The sequence below is a fragment of the Marmota flaviventris genome, chromosome 2 (assembly GCF_047511675.1).
Source record: "Marmota flaviventris isolate mMarFla1 chromosome 2, mMarFla1.hap1, whole genome shotgun sequence".
In the NCBI taxonomy this organism is placed as follows: domain Eukaryota; kingdom Metazoa; phylum Chordata; class Mammalia; order Rodentia; family Sciuridae; genus Marmota; species Marmota flaviventris.
In genome coordinates, this window is record NC_092499.1 from 82,979,043 (window position 1) to 83,001,442 (window position 22,400).

Here is a 22,400-nt window from a genome sequence, read left to right on the forward strand (position 1 = left end):
GTGGCATTTAAAAAAAAAAAAGGTTGATAGCCTGAGGTTGCATTTGGCAAATAGAGGAAACATATTTCAGATTCCCAGTGCATGTATTTGTGTATTCTACAGATCCATTTGATTTCCATCCAGAACAGTGAGCTAAGCATATGTATTGAGCTGCTTTTCTAGTGGTAGTGATGAACTCATACTGTTTATCCACAGTGGCTCTTGGCCAGTCTGCCTTGCTGCTAAGGGATGTGCTTGCTGGTTGGCTGATAGGATAGGCATGAACCCTGCAGCCAACCTGCCAAGAAGTGATTAGATCCATGACCTTGGTCTTATTATCCCTGCTTCCTGGTCAGCTGTGTGGGCTAGGAGGAGTGTACCCAGAATATGTCAATTTCAGGCACCATTTCAAAACCCATGGGCCACTGGTCCCAAGAGAGAAGTGTGACTATGCAAACACAACTCTGTCACCCATGCTGACATCTCTACTTAGGTTGCAGAGTACAGGCATCTTTTTATGCACTTCTCTTTAGAACAGGCAGGGTCTCCTTTTGCATTTAAAGAAGCGAGAGGCTTCTTTCCCTTATCTCCTAATTGGTCAGTAGGGGGAGCACAACTTCTAGATCCGAATGGGAAGTTATAACATGACTTACATACCTAGGCCCACGCTGCTGTTCTCTAGCAGGTAACTTAGATGCTCAAACATGGCCTTCTGATTTTGCCGGCTAATTCGACAGAAATAGCAAAGGAAGCGGCAGCAGCTTGCAACCATCTTTGGGAAAGCAATCTGTAGGGAGGAGTAGGAAGTGTCAGAGAAAAGGGACTATTATGGGGCCTTTCTGAAAAGTCTGACCTCAAAGGGTCTGGGGATGAAGCCTTGCAAACTGTGCAGAGTTTGGAAAATGAAATTTCTTTTTTCCTTCCCCTCTCCCCAAGACTTATTCATAGAAGGGACAGAGTATGGAGGACTCCAAAGAAGAGGCTTCTAAAAATATTGAGAGCTAACTATAGTTCCTGAAATATATTTCCTCCCAAGGAATATAGACTTTAAATGAGAGTTCTGGTTTCCCTGGGTGTCAAATGAGATTGCATGACCCTGCACCAGACTACTGACTGTTATTTCCAGTCAGGGAAGGAGTGAACAAGACTTATGGGAAATATCAGAAAGGCAGACGGATAATCAGAGAAACACAGAGCTCACCAGTATATTAAAACCTGTGTCTCCCAGGTCAAACCTAGTCCTACAATTCTGACAGCCCGAAGAACATTGCTCTGTCTGTGAGCCTTCTCTCAATTACTTTTGTCCTTGATAATTGCTCTCCTGTGGGCTCCTATAATCAGATTCATACAATTTAGTACGGAGATGCCATCTTATATTACTGTTGATTGTGCTTAGCTTCCCTGCTTAACAAAGTAATTAGCATCTCTATGCCAGGCCACATCTTATATTTGATCCTACAGTGCTCAATAAATGATGTCAGTGTTAACTTTTCTCAGGATCCTAGAAAAACCTTAATTTCCCCTTTAGAATCATGGAGAATATTCTAAGAACCTACAGCCACCTGCTCTTGAGGCAGTCAGACGTGTGCCCAGGGATCTCCTGGATAGATTTAACTTTCCCAAGAGATCAGAAGAAAACCAGTGAGAAGGAATGCAAGCTTGGTTCTGATCTTCCTTCACATCTTCCCTGCCAATATTCATGAAGCTGCCCTGGAAAGCATTTAGTCCCAGGACTTTGGCACTTGACAATCTTCAACATTGAAACCGTATCCCATTTGCTGCCTTCAGAAGCCATCTAACTCTAAGGGGGACCTCAGCATCCTGAAATAAGTACCCAGTTATGCCCTTTCCCTTGCCAACAGGAGCTCCCCTGGCCTTACTGGGGAGCTGCCAAGAAGCCTGGCTGATAGAGGAAACGTGAACACTCCTGAAGGAACACTGCCAGAGTCATTATAGAGTTCTGTTCCCCCGTACAGCAGCCTACTCCTGACTCCGAGCAAAGCACACTGGATTCCTGAGTGGGGCCCAGAGCTATTCCACCTCAGAAGGGCTTCAGAATACAGAAAGTAAATTTAGCAGCTGAATGGCCCAGTGGGATGAGTGAGAAGAGCACCCAGCTTCAAGAACTGGAGCTCTGCCACAGCTGGACTCCCGCAGTGCTGTCCCATTGCTTGATTCTTTCCCATGAAAGTGTGCACATCCCTTCCTCTCCCCAGGGAGAGTAACTGAGACAGCAGACTCCAGCCTTGTGCCACTGCCCCAAGAGTTAAGTTCTGGCTAAGCCCTCTGTGTACCATTACCTGTGATTTCTCTGTACCCAGCACATTCACCATCACCTCCATCACCGTCTCGTGCATGCCCAGGACTCTCATGAGGTTGGGATGCTGGTAAAACACCTTGTTATTCATTATGTCCCTAGGAATAACAATAAGAGAGAGACTGCTTATTAGAATCTCAATAAGAGAGACTGTTTATTTCTAAGTTCTGAAAATTTAGGGATGAGCACACACACACATCAGGGTGAAGTAATGTAAAAGTGACAGGTTGAAAGAATAAGAAGGCACCAGGTCAACTGGAATATATGTGGAATATCTTTCTAAGTGGATAGGAATATTTTTATGTTCCTTACTTCTAAGTGTTTGCTTTTTCTTTTGGAAATGCTTCTTTCTAATGACATTTAAACAGTTGTCCCTTGGTCTTTTTGCTTATAATAGTTTTGGAGACAGTCCAAATCGCTGGCTCTCTCTTCCTCTACTTACTCAGGGTTTTCTGTGTTTTCTTCTTTTTTTCCCTGTATCTCTCTCTGTACTTTAGTGTCTTAATGATGGGGCTATACTTTTTTTCCCCTAATTTTTAGTTGTAGATATACACAATACCTTTATTTTATTTATTTATATGTGGTGCTGACGCTTGAACCCAGTGCCTCACGTGTGCTAGGCAAGTGCTCTACCAATGAGCTACAACCCCAGCTATGGGCTGTACTTTCTTAAAGCTATCTAATGTGAGGTACCATGAAGTTTGTGAACAGCAATTTAAAAAAATGAATGACATGAACATAGAAGAACAATTATGTCTTTAAGTCATTTAATATAAATTCACATAATGAAGCTGCAGGAAAATAAAGTTTTTGAAATGCAGCAAAGGCTTGTTAACTGGCCATTCCTCTTGCTGGGTGGTTATTTTGTGCCCATCCTGCCGACTCCTCTGAGGGTTGCCTGAGACACCAACCACAACCACCTGTTTTTATTGCTGCCATGTCTGCTGCAAAGCTGGGGAGGGACTGATTCTGCAGCTTTTTTCTTTCCCATAAAAGTCTCTTTATTTCTGTTCTTAAATTCCTGTTTGAAAGTGCACATGCATCTATCTACCCCTCCCCACCAAGGATGCTCAAAATCCCTTTCCTGGATCTTGGTGATGCTCCTGTGGTGGGATGTAATGTTGACTTTGATTTTAAACAAAATTATGGACTTATCAGTGATCCTTTTTGGGCCTTGTTTTTTCATCTGCAAACTGGAAGTTCTACACTGCATAATTACGATAATAACTACGTGGTTTCTAAGATGGAGCCATCAGCTCTTGTTAGCAGAAAAGGTGTCTCAGAGAATTAACCAAAATGATTCTGTAGGTGAGAAGTGAGAGAATATAGAGGGGTCAAGTGGCAACTGTTCAGAGGTGAGCCTCAGAAGATATCTAGTTAAAAGCTCAAATGCTCCTGTTGTTTCTGTCTCAGGGGAATACACTGTTCCTTCTCCCAGATTTTTTTGTAGCCTTCTTGGAGCTACTTTCATGAGATTCAAACTATGGAACTGCTTTTCTCCAAGACTCCTCAACATTGTGTTCACCAATGTCCGTTTGCCATGAGTAGCAGGTACCTGGTCTCTCAGGTTACAAACTGATGATTTAGGAAGACACAATCCCGTGAGAGACTGAAGGCTCACTCCTGCCACTTGAAGCACTCCTGAGAGAACTACATGTGACTGTGCATGACCTACCCCAGCCCATTGATCATGAGCAGCTCCTCCTCCTTGCCCATCCTGACGCTGAGGAGGGACCGAATCTGGCCCAGGGCGGCCAGCAGGTTGATGGTGTCGCTCACGGAGGCCTGGCTGATGGTGTATGTCTTTCGCAGGGCCTGCAGCAGCTCCCCAATGCTGTCATATTGCCTCCGGAGGAGGTTGAACATCATCCGCACCAGCTCTGCGTCCTGAATCTGGTTCTCCTGGGCCCAGCGGATCATTGTCTGCGAGACTAGCTCCTTCAGTGTTGCTGGAAGGAGAAGAGGAGGAACCTCTGCTGTGGCTGTCATGGCTCAGAGAGCTGGGTGTCACAGCCACCACAACAATTAGACGCATCGCCTGGTGGTTAAAGTTAAAAATATTCTTGTTTTGTGGATGGGGAAAAACATGCACAGAGGTAAAGCATATCATCAAAGGATAAATATGCCACCCATACTACAAAAAAAGAATATACAATGGTAAACTGAGGGTACTAAATATTCTATTTTGATGAAACAATGTTTGAATTGATGCTGGAAACAGAATAGTAAATAAGACTCCGTCCTTGCCTCCTGGGAGCTCTGACACCAGTTCTTTACATTTTAATCTATAATCAAACGAAATCTTTATTTTGTAATACAAAACAGTAAGTACTACAATGGAGGTACTTCTAAGTGCCACAGGACACAACAGTGAGTGACCGACTCCAGGTGGGTGAAGAGAAACATGGGCCAGTGGTTACTTCCTTAAAGTAAAACAAACTGAGCACCAGAATTTCTCCCCATGGGTACCATCTCCAAGTAGCATAGAGATAACCATATACCATGATAGGATTAAGCAAAGCCACTGATTCAAGAATCGTAAAGGATATTTGAGATGATGTAAACATAATGATACACTAGGTGACAGTGAGGAGTGGACTGGGAACACTGTCAGGCCTAAACACTTGGCCCTGCACTCCTGACCATCCGTCCACAAAACAGATCTGCTTGGCCCAGCTCTGGCAGGAGTCAGCTGCCACCCCATTATGAACTATTTACATAAGCATTGAGATAGAGAAACCTTGATGACTTTGAATTCAGAATTCATGCTGGTTATGTAGAAATGCTACCAATTGTACAAAAGTAAAGGAAAGGTCACTGAATGACAGCCAGCCCTGGGCCTTTAGAGGTTGGACTAAGTGGCCCCTGAGAATGGCTGGCATCGCAACTGAAGATGAGCAGAGGGGAGAGGTAGATCTGCACAGGACATAGGAAGGGGTTCCTGTCGGAGCTCCTGGTGAGGCAGAGCTCACCCTTCCATGCTATATGCACTTCCAGGGCATGCCATGACAGAGGCGAGAAGCACTGCTCGTAAATCACAATCAAAACCAAATCCAGCACTGCCTATCATGTTCCTCCAAGGAATGGATGGTACTCATGTCCTGAACTTAAAACCAAATGACAAAACCAGAGCCGAGGAGATGATGAAGGCCACTGAGTCCATTAGTGAAGGAATGAGGACTAAATGTGGATCGTGCCCTTGCCTGCCGTCTCTTAACAGTCGAGCTTTCTACTCCAGATCACTCTATATGGCAGATGTCTGCTCTACATACAGTCTTGGCTCATCATAAGGGTATAAAAATAGAACTCAGTTACCAAAGCTCTAAAAGACATCTAGATGTAAAGGATTAATTTAACTCACTGCTGAGTCTATCAACCCTGTGGGTGTTTTAGGTTCAGAAGGAAGACACAAGCTGTAAAACTTGAAAAAGGACACCCAAGTCAGAGTGAGACACAGCCAACAGATGTTCTTAAGAGATCTTGCTAGGCAAGGACTGCTGACAATATCTGTCAGCTTAGATAATATCTGTACCCTCTGGGGAAGTTATTTATGGGCTAGATTGGGCTCCTCTCAGGAGACTTGTTCCCGCAGATGTAAAAGTTCCTGTTTCTCCTTGTTAATACTCACAGTAAGAATGAAAGCAAGACAGAAACAAGACACTCTTGTGCCCAAAGTAAATTTCTCTAGTGCCGTCCATACGTTGGCATGAAAGAATCATGGTTCTCACCACAAATGGCCAAATCCTCCACAGAGAATGCCCGTGTCATCACAGTCTGCCACATGGGAGAGGCAATGATGGGATCAGATAGAACTGTTAATCAGCTCGAGGGCCATCTTCTTTTCAACAGGGAGTTTTACAGAGTTATAATTGAACTGAGTAAATATTAGCTCTCCTTTGACTCAGCTTTCAGATTAATTCAGGATTTGGGTGAGCTCTTAGCCTCACACCAAATCAAATCCAAATCAACATTTATGGCCTAGAGAACAGAATCTAATCTCCTGCCTCTTCTTAGTTCAGGCTCACTTTGGCAGTAAGTATAAGTGAATGGGATATATCAATGCATCTGTGCAACCAAGTTAACACAGTTCTCAACACACAGTTTAAAAAATATGGCCCCCAGGTCCTACCAGAAAAGAAGAAAACAAAATTCATCATTGTGTGTGACTTATAGGTAGATGTATTCAGTGGAATGCATGACATTTGAGGCCACTTATGCTGGACAGGTTTTCAAGGTCCAGTAAGTGAGGGAAACAATTAACTATAAGAAAACTGAGGGAGAGAGACATCCTCAGGAGTCCTGAAAAGCATAGATATTTTGTGGCCTGACACATGCTACAAACATGGCACCCACAAGCAAACCTGGGGAGAATCAATGAATTCTAAAGGTCTAAGCACTTTGGGGACTGAGGAAATGGAGCTTTTTAATTTCTTTTTGCAGGGTGGGGATGGGACCTAAAGCCTAACAGACCAGGCAGGTGTTTGACCACTGAGTTACAACTCCAGCCTCAAATGGAGTTTTCTACCTCTATTAGCGATGCTGTTCAATATTTCTGAGATTTTAATTAGCTCCCATGCACCCGCACAGCTGCCAACATGTACCAGAGTTAAGAAGTTAAAAAGAATATGTTTTCTAGAATGTGTTAAGCTCCCCATGTATCTGTACACATGAGGATTAAAATAATTAATGCCCATAACTATGTTTGGCATGTACTGTGGGCTTAATAAAGGTTAACTATTACTACCATCAATACGAGTAGTTACAGAGTATAATCTGCAGACTCAGGGGATTCAGGACCCTTTAGGCAGTTTGCAAGGTCAAATGTATTTTCATAATAATTCAAGTTTGCTATTTGCCCTTTTAATTGTGTTGACATTTGCAGTAATGGTACAAAAGCAATGGTGGGTAACACTGCTGGGGCCTTAGTGTGTGTGAATCAAGTTAGTAGGAATCAGCTATGTTCTTTATTGCCACATTCCTAGGAAGATGCCCTGTTTCACACAAGGATGTCCTGAATAAAGCAGTAAAAACATTAGTTTTATTAATAGGACTTTGAGTTTGCATCTTTTTACCATCCTGTGTAACAGAATGGTAAGTATACATAAAGCACTTATGCTGGATACCAACGTTCAGTGGTATTTCTTGAAGAAAAGTGCTTGTGTGATTAAGTTGCTAAACTAGCAACTGGTGAGGCAGTGCTCACCCTGCATGCCTTATGCTAAACTAGCCCCGGATTTCACGGAGTGCCATTTTTAATTAAAATAATGACAAACAGTGGTTGATCAGACTTGGATAACTGACGTTTTCTTAAAAATGAAAAAAGTAAGCTTTTAACTTTAAATGACAGTATTTGCTACCGACAATATTTGTTACCAATAATGAAATTTGAGCTTTCAAGTGAAAACTAAAATTTTGGAAAATGTTTATCTGCCACTGTGAGCTTTGACAGCTTCTCAATACGTAGACTTTCCTGATTAAATTGTTGATGCTAATAAATGTGCTTTTTCAATATATTATAATAAAACATGTCAACATCTGGAAGCTCTACATTATGCAGTGAACTAATAATTTCCATCATCCATGGCCAATGTGTGATGTTACAAAAGTATTCATTGGTAAGAAGAGCCAGTCAATGTGCAAGAAAAGCCAAGGGATTTTTATCCATTGTTCAAAAATTAACACAGCTTCAGATTTCACATGCCAACTAACTTTTGAGAATCCACTACTTAATTTTGGTATATTGCCAGAAAAAATATCCACAACTGCATGACAAGGTTATGAAGACTCTTTTTCCAATTATTTGAGGTCAATTTTTTTTTTATTTTTTTTTCAATTTTCTTATTTTTTGACTAACTGTAAAATCCACCTGAGTTCTATTAACTCAGACTTTAAAGAGACATTAAAACCACGTCACTTCTATTTTTTTTGCTTTGAAATATTTGTCATAAATGTTATATGACACATAAAGAAGTTTTAAAAATTATCTTTAGTGAACAAATATTAGACAATTTTCCCAAGTTTGATTTCTAATTCAGTAAACATTGATAGGTATAACTCACATAAACCAAAGCTTTTCAGGATCCTCACAATTTTAGTGTCAAGAGCTCCCAAGACTAATAAATTTGAGAACCACTGATGGATGCACAGGGTCTGTGGTGAGATGAGGCCACAACTGGAAGGCAAAGCTGTCCTACTCCTTTAGGCTGCACGGTTCTCATCAAATAGCCGAGACCTGAACTTGGAAAGTGGCAGCTCAGGCGGCTTTCTTCCCATGTTTGTTTCTGGATAGGAGGAGGATTAAAGGTGAGTGCAGAAGAGTAAGACCCTTCACATTGAGAAATAAAGTGGGGATTAAAGAATCATTATTTTTGAAAATTGAATCCTTGCAGTCAAGGGCTCTGGCTATTATTCATTCGGCACTAAAGTGCTCCCTGCTAGCCTGAAGGGCTCCAAATGCTTTCCTCTTCCTTAATTTGGGCTTAAGATCACCATCTTCAGAGACAGGAGGGAATCAGGCCTGTGTGATGCTGAGGCTTCGGGGCTTTCTCCTCTGCTCTGCAGCTAGTGTGGGACACATGGAGAAAAAGTAGGTTGCAGAAGGAGATGGACACCTTAATTCTCTGTCCCCAACATCAGCTACATTTCGGCAATGACTCTATGCTCATTAACACTGGAAACTAGGGCTGTCAACCACAGAGGCTTTGCCCTGGAGTCAATGTGTATCTAGGACTCAGAACATACTTCATCTTCAAGTTTTCTGCCTGTCCTCACCCGAATAGCTCAATTACCTCCAGGTGTGTCACTTCTATATGAGCTTTCTCATCAAGCAGTATTTTCTGGGTATCTGTTAAGTGCCCAAGGTTGTCAAGTACTCTCTGTGAAACTACTCTAATAAGACATAATTATTACCCACAGAAGCCTAGTTAAGGAAGTGAAATCATACCTATGAGGCATAAAATTAAGTGTCAAATGATGGGTAAAACCGTGTTGTCCACAACCTTTAGAAAATAATTCAATTTATAAGAGGGTACAACTTTTGTAGTAAAACATACATTGGAATGAAATTTGAGAAGATAAATAATAAGATCTTCCTTCCTTTTCTTCCAAAGGATCCTTTATTTAAAGTTCTTCATTATTTCTATATAGGTCCCCATTATGTGGAGATAAAGAACTGGGATGCAGCACCCCTACCATGAAGCCAACGGGGCCTTCCAAGTGGTATGTGAAATAATCTGATGGAAAGGTATTACTCTTTGCAGTCGTTATGTTGGAATAATTCTTTCCTTTAAGAGAGGATTCACACATGTAGTTCCTGTATTGTTTTTATTTTTTTTCTTGTATTAAGGGAAAATGCTGGCATTTTAAATAGGATTTTTAAATGGAAAAGGAGTCACTTATTGGGGTACCTTTGAATCTCTTTTCTAACCAAAGGGAGAGAGATATCAGAACAGCACCAACTAAATACTCATTTCATTTCTGTTGCTTTTCCAAGTTCATCTTTGGAAAAGCTGCCCTTTAATGACAAAAACACCCACTTTCGTGTTCACAAGAAGCAGGATGCGTGAAGTGGGATAGCCTTGCCAGAAATAAGATAAGGGTGAGGTGGAGAGGGCAAATCTACTGCTGGCCACATGTATGGCCCTGCCTCTCACATATACAGGTCCATGTGACCCCACCTGGAACCTCCACCATATGTACTGAGGATACTTTGGCAGAACTGGGACAATTCCAGAATTTTCATACTCACGGAGTGGCATTTCAAAAAGATCCTTTTGGGGGACAACTGGTCATGGAAAACCACCGGACTCTCCTCTTCTCCCTCTAATCTGGCTACTTGCAGGACTGGCTAGGAAAGAAATGTCTGGCTGAGAATTCTAAGGGGCAGGAGTGGGAGAGACCAAGTTTGCAGCCTTAAACAGAGACCAGGAAAGTTGGGGTCCGCAGGTGACCTTGTGGACTAAGAATTTGCTCCTCCACCACAAGATGGAACCCAGGGGAGATCCTAGGGTGTAGCCTTCCAACATGCACTGGCAATTGCTGGGTTCTGGAGGTGCATTGATTTAGAATCTCCAGACCAGATGGCATCTAGTGATGAGCCTGGAGCCTACCTAAACCTAAATCCTGCCTTCACAAATTCCCCCTACTTGATTACCTCTCTCACTCTAGCAACCTTGCTCTGAAGGTGGACCAAGCATCATTTTCCAGACAACCCCACTTAACTGCTGAGAAGGGAAGCTGAGCATATTCTGAACTGCAATGGAAACAATTCTTTAAATTTTGAGATCTTTTTTTCTTTTTCCTTTTCTTAGCTTATATATGTGACCTTAATGGTTCATGGACACGTATATATACTCATATTTGTTTCTTATTTCTACCACTTTGAAATCAGTTGTTTTTCATGGATCAGTTTTTTAAGGACTAGGAAGTTTGATTAGTATATTTCAGTTTTGTTTTGTATTCTTTGATTTTTTAATTTTTTAAATGCTTATATATTTTTCTCTCACTTATATATTTCCCTCAAATCTTTCTATTTTCTTCTGCTAATAGCCAATCTCTTGTTCTTTTTCACTCTTCCTTTTTTATTTCTGTCCTCTTTTTCCTTCATTATTCTCACATCCTACATCACTTCTATTCTCTCCCTGTCCACCATTTGAAATTGTTAAACCATTTGCAAACTTACTGTTTTTATTATAGGCAATAACTTATCATTTCTGTTTTTTTGTGACGACATTGTAGATGTCATAGCAGGAACTATTTGGTTTAATGCTGTATATTGTTTGCATTGGTTGTTGTTATTATTTTTCTCCCCTTAAATGGTAAGGTACTGAAAACCTTCAGGGACTCTGTAAGTCTACAGTGAAGAAACAAGGAAACAAATCACCCCAAACAATCCAAGTTATTTCAATAACAGAATCCATCACCACCCAGTGGAAGAAATGTCTGAGAATGTGCTATGTTAGAATGCACATAGTTAAACTGATCCATGAGGTAAAGGATAAATTAGGAGTGATATCAGAGAGAAAATACAGGATATAAAAGAGCACATAGAATAGTCAAAGGAGAAACTAATTCAAATAAAAACCAGAAATAAATCAAAATGACAGGGGACAAAAATAATATCTCAATAATAACAATGGATGTAAATGGCCTAAACTCAAACAAAAGTCAAAGACTGGCATATTGGATTAAAAAACAAGACCCAACAACATGCTGTCTCCAAGAGACTCACCTCATAGGCAAACTGAAGGTGAAAAATGGGGAAAAAAACATATTACTCACATGGATCACATAAACAAGAAGGGGTTTCTATCCTCATATCAGATAAAGTGAACTTCAAGCCAAAGTTTATCAGAAGGGATAAAGAAGGACATTCATACTGCTTAAGGGAGTTATACATCAACAAGACTTAACGATTGTAAATATTTATGCCGCAAACAATGGAGCATCTATGTACATCAAGAAATCCTTCTTGATTTCAGGAATCAAATGGACCACAATAAAATAACACTGGATGACTTTAACCCACCTCTCTCGCCACTGAATAGATCTTCCAAACCAAAACTAAGAAGCTATAGAACTAAAAATAAAATTAATAATTTAGACTTAACAGACATATGTAGAATAATTCATCCATCAATGTCTGAATACACTTTCTTCTCAGCAGCACATGGATACTTCTCTAAAATATACCATATTTTAGGCCACAAAGCAACTCACAGCAAATTTAAAAAAATAGAGATAACATCTTGCATTCTATTAGACAATAATGGAATGAAACTAGAAACCAATAAGATAAAAAATAGAAGCTATTCTAACATCTGAAGACTAAATAATATGCTATTGAATGACTGATGGATAGCAGAAGAAATCAGGGATGAAATAAAAAAAATACTTAACAGTAAATGAGAATAGCAATACAACATATCAAAATCTCTAGGACACTAAGAAGGCAGTGCTAAGAGGAAAGTTCATTGCATTGAGCTCACTCATTAAAGGAATTAGAAATTCAACAAGTAATGTAACACTACATCTCAAAGCCCTACAAAAAGAACAAATGAACACCAAAAGCATTAGAAAACAGGAAATAATTAAAATCAGAGCTGAAATCAATGAAATTGAAACAAAAGAAACAATCTAAAAAATTGACAAAGCAAAAAGTTGGTTCTTTGAATAAATAAATAAGATTTATCAACCCTTGGAGGAGGGGGAGAAAAGTCACATTACTAAAATATGTGAAGAAGAAGAAATCGCACAACAGATACTACTGAAATACAGATGATAATCAGAAACAATTATGAAAATTTCCACTCTAGTAATATAGAAAATCTTTAAGATGTTGACAAATTTCTAGAGACATATGACCTACCAAAACTGAATCAGAAGGACATATATTTAAACAGATCAATTTCAAGCAAAGAAATTGAAACACCATCAAAAGTCTACTAAGAAAGAAAAATCCAGGACCAGATGGATTCTCTGCCAAGTTCTATCAGACCTTCAAAGAACTAACACCAATCCTCCCTTCCAAACTCATTCTATGAAGCAAATATCACTCTGATATCAAAACAAAGACAAAGACACATCAAGGAAAGAAAATTTCAGACCCATATCCCCGATGAACACATATGCAAAAATTCTTAATAGAATTCTGGCAAATCACATACAAAAACATGTTAAGAAAATAGTGTATGTTTTGAACAACTAATAAAAAAAAAAAAGAAAATAGTGTATCATAATCAAATGGGGTTCATTCCAGGGATGCAAGGTTGGTTCAACATATGGGAATCAATAAATGTAATTTATTACATCAATAGACCTAAAGACAAGAATCACACGATTATTTAAATAGATACAGAAAAATTATTTGACAAAATACAGTATCCATTCATGTGAAAACACTAGAAAAACTTTGGATAATCAGAACATACCTCAACATTGTAAACGCAAGGTCGACATCATTTTAAATGGAGAAAAATTGTAAGCATTCTTTCTAAAAGTGGAACAAAACAGGGATGCCCTCTTTCACTACTTCTATTTAACACAGTCCTGAAAACTCTAAGCAGAGCAATTAGACAGATGAAAGAAATTAAAGTGATATGAATAGGAAAAGAAGAAATCAAACTGCCCAATTTTCTGACATGATTCTATATTTAGAAGACCCAAAAAAACTTCACTAGAAAACTTCTAGAACTCATATATGAATTAGTAAAAGCAGAATATAAAATTAATACCCAACAATCAATTGTATTCCTATACATCAATGATGAATCAACTGAAAAAGAAATCAGGAAAACTATCCCATTCACAATAGCATAAAAAAATTGGGGAATCAAACTAACAAAAGAGGTGAGAGACATTTATAATAAAAATTACAGAACACTAAAGAAAGAAATTGAAGTAGACCTTAGAAGATGGAACGATCTCCCATGTTCTTGGACAGGCAGAATTAATATTGTCAAAACAGCCATATCATCAAAAGTGCTGTACAGATTTATGCAACTCCAGTTAAGGTTCTGATGATGTTTTTCAAAGAAATAGTAAAAGCAGTCATGAAATTCATTTGGAAAAGTAAGAAGCCCAGAATAGCCATAATAATCCTCAGCAAGAAAAGTGAAGCAGGAGGCATTACCAGAACTTAAATTATACTACAGAGCTATAGTAAAAAAAAAATGGCATGGTATTAGCACCAATACTGACATGAAGACCAATGGTACAGTTAGAAGACACAGAGACAAACCCATATAAATATAGTTATCTCATAGTAGGCAAAGGCACCCTAAACATACATTGGAGAAAAGATAGCCTCTTCAACAAATGGTGCTAGAAAAATTGGAAATCCATATGTAACAAAATGAAATTAGACTCCCCTCTCTCATCCTGCACAAAACTCAACTCAAAGTGGATCGAGGATGTAGGCATTAGACCAGAGACCCTGCACCTACTAGAAGAAAAAGTAGGCCCAAATCTCTATCATGTTGGCTTAGGAACCAAATTTCTCAACAAGACTCCTTAAGTGCAAGAAGTAAAATCAAGAATCAACAGTGGTATTAATACATTAAACTAAAAAGCTTTTTCACAGCAAAGGAAACAATCAAGAAAGTGAAGAGATTGCCTACAAAATGGGAGAAAAAATGTTCCCACCTGCACCTCAGATAGAACATTAATCTCCAGAACATTTAAAGAACTCAAAACAGTTCACACACACACAAAAAAACCCCCCAAATAACCCAATCAATAAATGCACAAAGGAATTGAATAGGCACTTCGCAGAAAAAGAAATACAAATGGTCAGTGAATAGATGAAAAAATGTTCAACATCACAGGAATTAGGGAAATGCAAATTCAAACCACACTGAGCTTTCATCTCACCCCAGTCAGAATGGCAATGATCAAAAATACAAGTAACAACAAATGTTGGCAAAGGTGTGGGGGAAAAGGTAGATTCAATACATTGCTGGTGGGACTGCAAATTGGTGCAATCACTCTGAAAAGCAGTTTGGAGAATACTCAGAGTTGGAATGGAACCACCATTTGACCCAGTTATCCCAATTCTCAGCATATACACAAAGTATTTAAAATCAGCACACTACAGTGACACAGACTCATCAATATTTATAGCAGCTCAATTCACAATAGTTAAGCTATGGAACCAACCTAAGTGGCCTTCAACAGATGACCAGATAAAGAAAATGTGGTATATATACACAATGGAATATTACTCAGCCATAAAGAACACTGAAATTATGGTATTTGCTGGTAAATGGATGAAACTGGAGACTATCATGCTATGTGAAATAATGCAATTCCAAAACACCAAAGGCTAAATGTTCTCTCTGATATGCAGATGATGACTTATATTAGGCGGGGGGAGGGTAGGGATGTGGGGGAGGTTCACTGGATTGGACAAAGGGCAGCAGAGGGAAGTAAGGGGGTATGGGAATGGAATAGATAGGAAAGTTATGTCTGATTCATTCTATGTTCATATATGAATACACAACTAGTGTAACTCCACATCATGTACAACCACAAAAATGGGACGATATACTCCATGTATGTGTGATATGTCAGAATACATTCTACTGTCAGGTATAACTAAAAAAAACCAAATAAAACATTTTAAAAATCAGGCTCTGTTGAGTATATCAGATGGGTGCTTTAGAAAGCTATAATGTTCATTTCAAAATGGAAAAAAAAAAGACATGCAACCCAGCACTTGTTTTCTAATAAAAAAATGAAGCAAATCCTCAAACAGAATGTCTCAGGGAAGCTAGTCATGTACATGTGGATTCCTTGATAATTACAAATGACTCCATTTATGAGGTTATTATTAACATTCTATCTCACTCCATTTTTGCAATTACTGTAATTACAGGCAGTTGCATTTAGGCAATTATATCAAATATACAATCTAAAAGCAATATTTTAATGATTATTTAAGCTAAACTTGGAATAGAAATATGTCTAAGGCACTATATTGTTTAGGAGTACTTGATGCCTGCGGGATACTTAAAAAAAAATAGCTACTTCACTTCCCAATTTCTGGACTAGTCAGAAATGTAAAATGTAAAATGACAGGAGGATTTGAGTGTCTTCGTATTTGAGCTACGCTAAGTAATCGGTTGGGGGTCCAGGTTTTTGCCTCTTGTTTAACTGTTCACTTCCTTCCACTGGTCATTTTATAATCTCCTCTGACCTCAGATACTCAGGCATGCAGTGTGTGGCCCTTACAAGGAAAACACTGTAGAGTCACCTGCCACAGTTGTTCACTCCCTTTTGAATGGTCAGTTTACCAACTTTCCAATGCCAAGTACCATAAAAGAGGGGTCACTTATTTTCATGGTTCAGGTTTACATTTTTAGGCTCTAGGGGTCTGGAAAGAAACTTTTCTTTTCTCCTCCAAATTTAGATCAAAAGTCAAGTGGCCATCAAGTACATACTTCCTATCAAAGAGTAGGTATTGGCCACTGGCAAAGCAGATCCCTGCAGCTCCGAGATCCCACACCTGTACTGGTGTTACATCTCTGTGAGTGCCCTTAAATCTGGGTCAGTTTGGAAGAAAAGTCCTCCAATTACATTGGAAAGAGACAGCAAACAAAACTGCACTGTGCTTTTAGGTTAAACTTAGAAAGCAATTTATAATGTTCACATTACAATGGGAAATGAAAAATAATTATGTGCATCTAAATTATGTGCACTTATTTTTAAATTTTAGGTGATTAAACAGTCAGCTTGTGAGATGCTGTAACTGCTCTGGAGGCATGAACAGGTGGTAGATCATTTCTAAGTGCAAAGAACGAGTACATTTTGACATTTGCTTTCTTCTTCCCTGTGGTAGGCTGAATAATAACACCCCCAAAGACATCTATGTCCTAAATCCTGGTATCTATGAACATGTTGCCTTACACAGCAAAAGGGACTCTGCAGATGTAACTGAGTTAAGGATCTTGAGATAAGGAGATTTACTGTGGATCACCTGGGACTCAATTAATCACAAGTGTCCTTATAGAAGGAGGTGAAGAGAGTCAGAGGAGGACTTGGAACCACACAGGCAGAAGTCAGACAGGAGGCCACCACTGGCTAGGCAAAGCGTGCAGGAGTCCTCAAGAAGCTGGGAAAAGTGAGCAGGGTTTTCCTTCCGAGGCTCCAAAAGGACTGCATTCCTACTGTGTAGACTTGTGACCTCCAGAACCTTAAGGCAACAAATTTGTGTTGTCTGTGACAGTCATTTATTTGAGCAGCAATTAGGAAACTCCCATCTCCCATCCCATAGTAAGTCCTGCATGGAGGTATTTGACTCTTCTGAAGTTGAAAATCTGACTGGTCTGCTGATACAACTGAGGTCTGCCAACATCGGTACCAGAGCTTAGAGAGAACCGAGGTAAACCTGTGGGCCAAGGTGTCACAGCACAGATCCAAACAGCATGGTCTTTAGTTCCCCTAACACACTTTGCCTCTATTCTTACTCTGGACATGAAGAGCTGTTACTGGATCCACCTCAACATAAACTACTGAATAAATTAATGATGCTGAAGATAATAACCACCCTGCATAACGAATCACACCGAGCGCATACCTGGGCCTCTCTTTTTTTTTTTTTTTTCCTTCCTTCTTAACAGGATCCTGGTTTTGTGCAGGTTACTTGTCCACCTTGTGGCCCACGTTCCTCGGGGCCCAGATCCATGCTGAAGGTGGGCTCTGTGGACTTAGGTCCTCCAGCACGTTGTGTTCTAGGTCACACTCATTGGTGCACAGGTTAGCCTGTGACCAAGTTCTCCAGTCAAACATGATCTCAGGATCTTTGCTTGGAACACCAGAGCAGGAGAAACTTGGTTTTCCCTGGTGTAGTGGATGGAGATGAGGCCAAGAAAGTCAGCCTCTGCATTACTGCTAATCTGGGGACAGAGCAGGAATGTGGGACAATAAGACCATGAGGAAAGTGAGCACAGCCACTGGATCAACTCGTCTTAGTGGCTAGCTCCATCTCAAAACCCACAGGTTTGTCAGTTAATGAAGTCCTTTACTGGCTACTCTGTGCGAAACGGGTTTTCTGCTGCTTGTTTTGCTAAAAGCACCTGAAATGATGAATGAAGTTCTTACGACTTACGCATCATAAACTTAGCCCAGAAGCCGAGATGTATGTAAACTTCCAAGCATCGGAACACTAAACTGAGCCATATTTTATTTAATCCTTAGATTACCTCACTGCACCCCATGAGGTAGGTACTATTGTTCTCCTTTTATATTCAAGGAAATGGAAATATTCAGAGGCTAAGAAACTTGCCTAACATTAGTAAAGATCAGAGCTAGGATCCAAACCTATTCTGCCAGAATCCACTTTTACCATTGTAGAGCTGCTGACCTTCATAAAACTCAAGGAAAATAGTTATCTTTATTAATGCTTTGAATTTATATTGTGCATGCTGTCTAGATTCTCTCTTAATAAACTATGAAATAGATTCAGAAATAAAGTCCTGAAACTCAAATAGCTTTAGTTCTTTTTTTTGATGCTCAGATTGCTCATTTTCCCAGAACCTCAATTTCTTTACCAATAAAATGATATTAGCCTATAAAATTCCTCTTGAAGAAAATGAATATAAATGTGATATAGTAACAAAAGTACCAGGCAGGGCACTTGGGTATTTTGTCTTAGCTCTGGCTGTGTGACCATGGGGAAGTAACTTTACTTCTCTGTGGTAGACACTTCTATGAATTCATATTGCTTTTGATCTAATATTCTAAGACTCTATGTCTATCTGAGCTGCTGAGCTCTTGAATGAATTGTAAAAAAATCATTAAAATGGTAAATGAAAGCCTATGTCCTCACTGAGTGAGACAAGCACCAAGAATTTTACCACCATGTTTTAATGCCCTATTTCAATATTACTCCTTTTGCTTTCCCTAAGAATAAAACCTGAAATTGAAGAAACAAAATCTCAAAATTCTAGTGGTTCCTGACTGCCACAAGTGGCCATTATCAAAGCATCACTGCACACCACTAATCATTGACCTGGAGGTGCTGAGCTGTGGCCTTTTTGATGACTGTCCTGATTGCTGGGGGGGAAAGGAAACTTCCTATGTCAGGGGTCACATGGTATAACTCTCTCCGGATTTAGCTGGGGAGACTTGCGGAAGAAGGCCTCATGCCCTCCGCACTGTGTGTCCCAGAGCTTCCTGGAGGCCAAAATTACAAAGTGGCCAGATATCTACTACTTATTAGCAGTGGAAGTCACGGAGAAAGTTAAATCCATTGGCTCCAAGGAGATTTTTGGAAAATCCATCATACTAATTTCCCCCATGTTTCTCCAGGGCCTCTGTGGCCCAGTCTCTGCAGGGGGAACAAATCTGCCCTGTTTCACGAGGAGGAGGATGCTGGAGGGATAACTGAGAACCCAGTGGCAAGGTTCTCTGAGATGAAATGCTTGTGAAGACAACCTGGAGCACTGTGCCTGGTGACAAGAAAGAGCTCCTCCACTTACTGTGTCATTAGGGCACAGTGAACTGTCAGACACCTGTTCCCCAAGGCTGCACAGCAAGCAGAACACAGCTGAGCTGGGTATTTAATTTGCATGCTTGTTTTCTTCTATACTGGCTTCCTTAGCTGAGGAATAAGGCACAAGTTCAAACTCCCGGAAGGGATATCTCACTCCATGTAATAATGGTAGCCAGTGCTTATTAAAGAGTCTCCCACGCATCAGATTCTGTATTAAATACTGTCCATGAATATCATTCAAGCCTCTCACCCATCACCTAAGAATAGAAAAGACAGACTAGTAGAAACCAAATTTCCCTAACAATGTTGGTAAAGTGTTTCTTTAGGTAAAGAAATACTTTAATTCAACTGAATAGAAAAAAAATGTTCTTGGAAACAGGTGGTCTACTGAGGTGGCCACGGGAGAAGATCCACAGGATTTAGAGATTCCTGACTCGGTCTGCAATGGGTCATGGACCCCACAAACTCATCCTGGTCATACTAGCCTGGCTGTCCTTGATCCTGGTTCTAGGACAGACTGTCTTAGTGGTGTGACTTTTGGATATTCCTGAAAAATCTGTTCCTAAATTTCCCTCCCTAAATGGCTTTCTCTTGGACAAAGCCTCCTACCTGTAACGATGGGGACAAGAGTACAAGCAAATGCTTTGCTGAAGGACAGTTGCCCAGCCAGCCGGACATTCCCTGTCACCGCAGCCCATGAGCCACCAGCAAAGCTGGGCTCTGGGCTCCCAGCTGGATCCTCCCAGCCCTCTTTACAGCTCCCTGGGGGCTCATCCATCAAAAGGAGATAATTAGCCTGTTGTTTCTGAAACCAGTCAACCAGCTTCACAATCACTTTCTGAAAACATGTAGGGGATTAAATGACCAAAGATGATGGGGAAAAGAGCAGCAAGGGTGGATGGATACTGTTTGCTGATAGGAGGGAAACCCTACATGAAATTGGTGTAGAGAGGGACCCACAAAGGACACAGAGCCTGAGACCTCCGTCTCCACCCTGCTGGGAAAGTAATCAGATGGTTTTTAGTTTCTATGTCCATTCAGTATGGAGCAAAAACTGATTAGGAGGCCAAACTACCAGCCTGGTACCCTGAATATCTGTGTTCCCATCCCTTTCCTCCACCCACTGCCCCTTCCCGGGCATCCCTGCACAATTTCTAGGAAGTGCACAGGCTCTGGATATGGAACACAATTCACATTTTGGCCTATTTTTAATTTGTTTAAAGACCTTGTCCAAATTCCTTTGTTCCTGTCAGGATTATTTGCCTAGTGTGTGAAATCAGACCTTAGGGGTCACGGTACTTGGTTGCTTCTTAACAAGAGGATAAAAATCACATGAGGTCACATGATATGTCTAGCACAACACTTGGCACAGAGGAGGCACTGAGTAAGTCTGAGTTTCTCTCTCCTGAGAATCAAACTCTCTTCTCTATCCCTAAAACACAAGCTGCCAAAAGAGAGGGCCTGGCATTGATTAACCCATGGCAGGATACCTGGTTTGTTTCTATCACTGTGAGATGCTCATTGGGAACCAAATACAAGAAGTCCTGATCCCTGTTTTGTCCTCTGTGAGCTGAGTCAGTTGCTTAGAGCCTCAGGTCTCCATTTCCTCACCACTAAGTAGGGCAAATGAGGCCTGTTTTGTCTGCCATGTGGGGTTTTCAGGGCAAATGAGATGGAGCATGGACAATCTTCCTGTGACCTCCATGGAGCTAAACAAAATCAAGGCTTTCTCTGCCCATGCCACTCTGTGCCTCCAGATCTGTTAATGCATTTGCTCACCTAGCAGGAATCTATAGTTAGCCTGCGGTTTATGAAATCAATCAGCCATAAAGGCTCTCTGCAACACCTCCCTCTTGCTCACATCTCTAACTGATTGTCAAGATATGCCAACCCCACCACTGTCTCTGGTCCCTTGAATCCCTCCCCCTTTTTGCCACCACTTGTGTTAATTTTCTATTGCTACTAACGACAAATTACTGCAGACTTAGTGGCCTAAAACACCACAAATTTACTATCTTATAATTCTGTGAAGTAGAAGTGTGACTGAGATCTGGGCTGAAGTCAAGGTGTGGTGGGGATCTCCTTCTGGAAGGCTCTTGGGGAGAATCCTCTCCTTGCCCTTTCTACCTTCCAGAGGATGCCTACATTCCTTGGCTCATGGTCCCTTCTTCAAGTAAATCCAAGCCTGGCTCTTTTCTGTCACCTTCTTTCAGGGATCCCTATGATTACTCTGGGTTTACTCCAATAATCCAGGAGACTTCCTGATTTTAAGGTCAGCTGATGAGCAACCTTAATTCTACCTGCAACCTAGATCTTCCCTTGCCATTTAACATTCAAAGATTCCAGAGGTCAGGATGTGTAATATTTGGCAATCATCATCCTACCTGCCACACCTCCCTCATAAAATCCTCATACCTGTCACCCAGAGCACTGCTGACATCATACGCCTCCGTGCCTCTCTGCTGCAGACAACGACTATAAAATGTGCTTGAGGACTAAATCCTTACTTAAGAGATGATTTTGCTAAAACAAACTGTATCCGTGCCTCATAGAGTGCCAATATTTAAATAGCCAAAAATAGTTAAAAATGAAGGAGTCCCAAGGCACCAGGCACACTTTTAAGTACTTTGCACATATTAATTTACTGCTTACATCAACCTAATGAGGAAAGTATGCATGACATGTCCATTTTACAGGCGAGAAAACTGAGGCACAGAGAAGCTATCATGTTTTTAGTGTTCCAGGTAGGTGGCACAGCAAGAATTTAAGACCACATAGCCTCACTTCAAAGTCCTGTGCTCATAATTACCTCACTGTAGTCAAGCAAACTAAAAGGTTTAGTCCTCAGGAATTTTCCATAGCTGTTGTTTACAGGAGATAAGATGCTATTATATAAATGATGTGCATGAGAATTGGCCTCAGGTTGACAAGAGTTTGACTTTTTATCCTACCACTTTTTGCTTTTGGAAAGTTACTTTGTCTTCAGTTTATTTTAAAATAAGAGTAAAATTGTCTATTGTATGTTGTTAAGAACTATTTACAGAAGTGCCTAAGATAATGCACAGGACAAAGTGGGTTCCATGCAGATGTGAACCCCTCCTTCAACTGCAATGC

The 22,400-nt window shown here is 40.4% G+C and overlaps 1 protein-coding gene across 1 annotated transcript in view; it reads right to left on the reverse strand.

Moving 5' to 3' along the window:
* The window catches only part of Ryr3 (ryanodine receptor 3), a 360,681-nt gene that overhangs the window by 139,296 nt on the left and 198,985 nt on the right, over positions 1-22,400 (reverse strand). The window contains exons 39-41 of the mRNA XM_071607412.1: positions 3,972-4,245; positions 2,280-2,394; positions 637-766 (exon numbers count right to left, since the gene is read on the reverse strand). Of these exons, the coding sequence (XP_071463513.1) occupies positions 637-766; positions 2,280-2,394; positions 3,972-4,245 (519 nt within the window). The remainder of the gene's footprint in view (positions 1-636; positions 767-2,279; positions 2,395-3,971; positions 4,246-22,400) is intronic.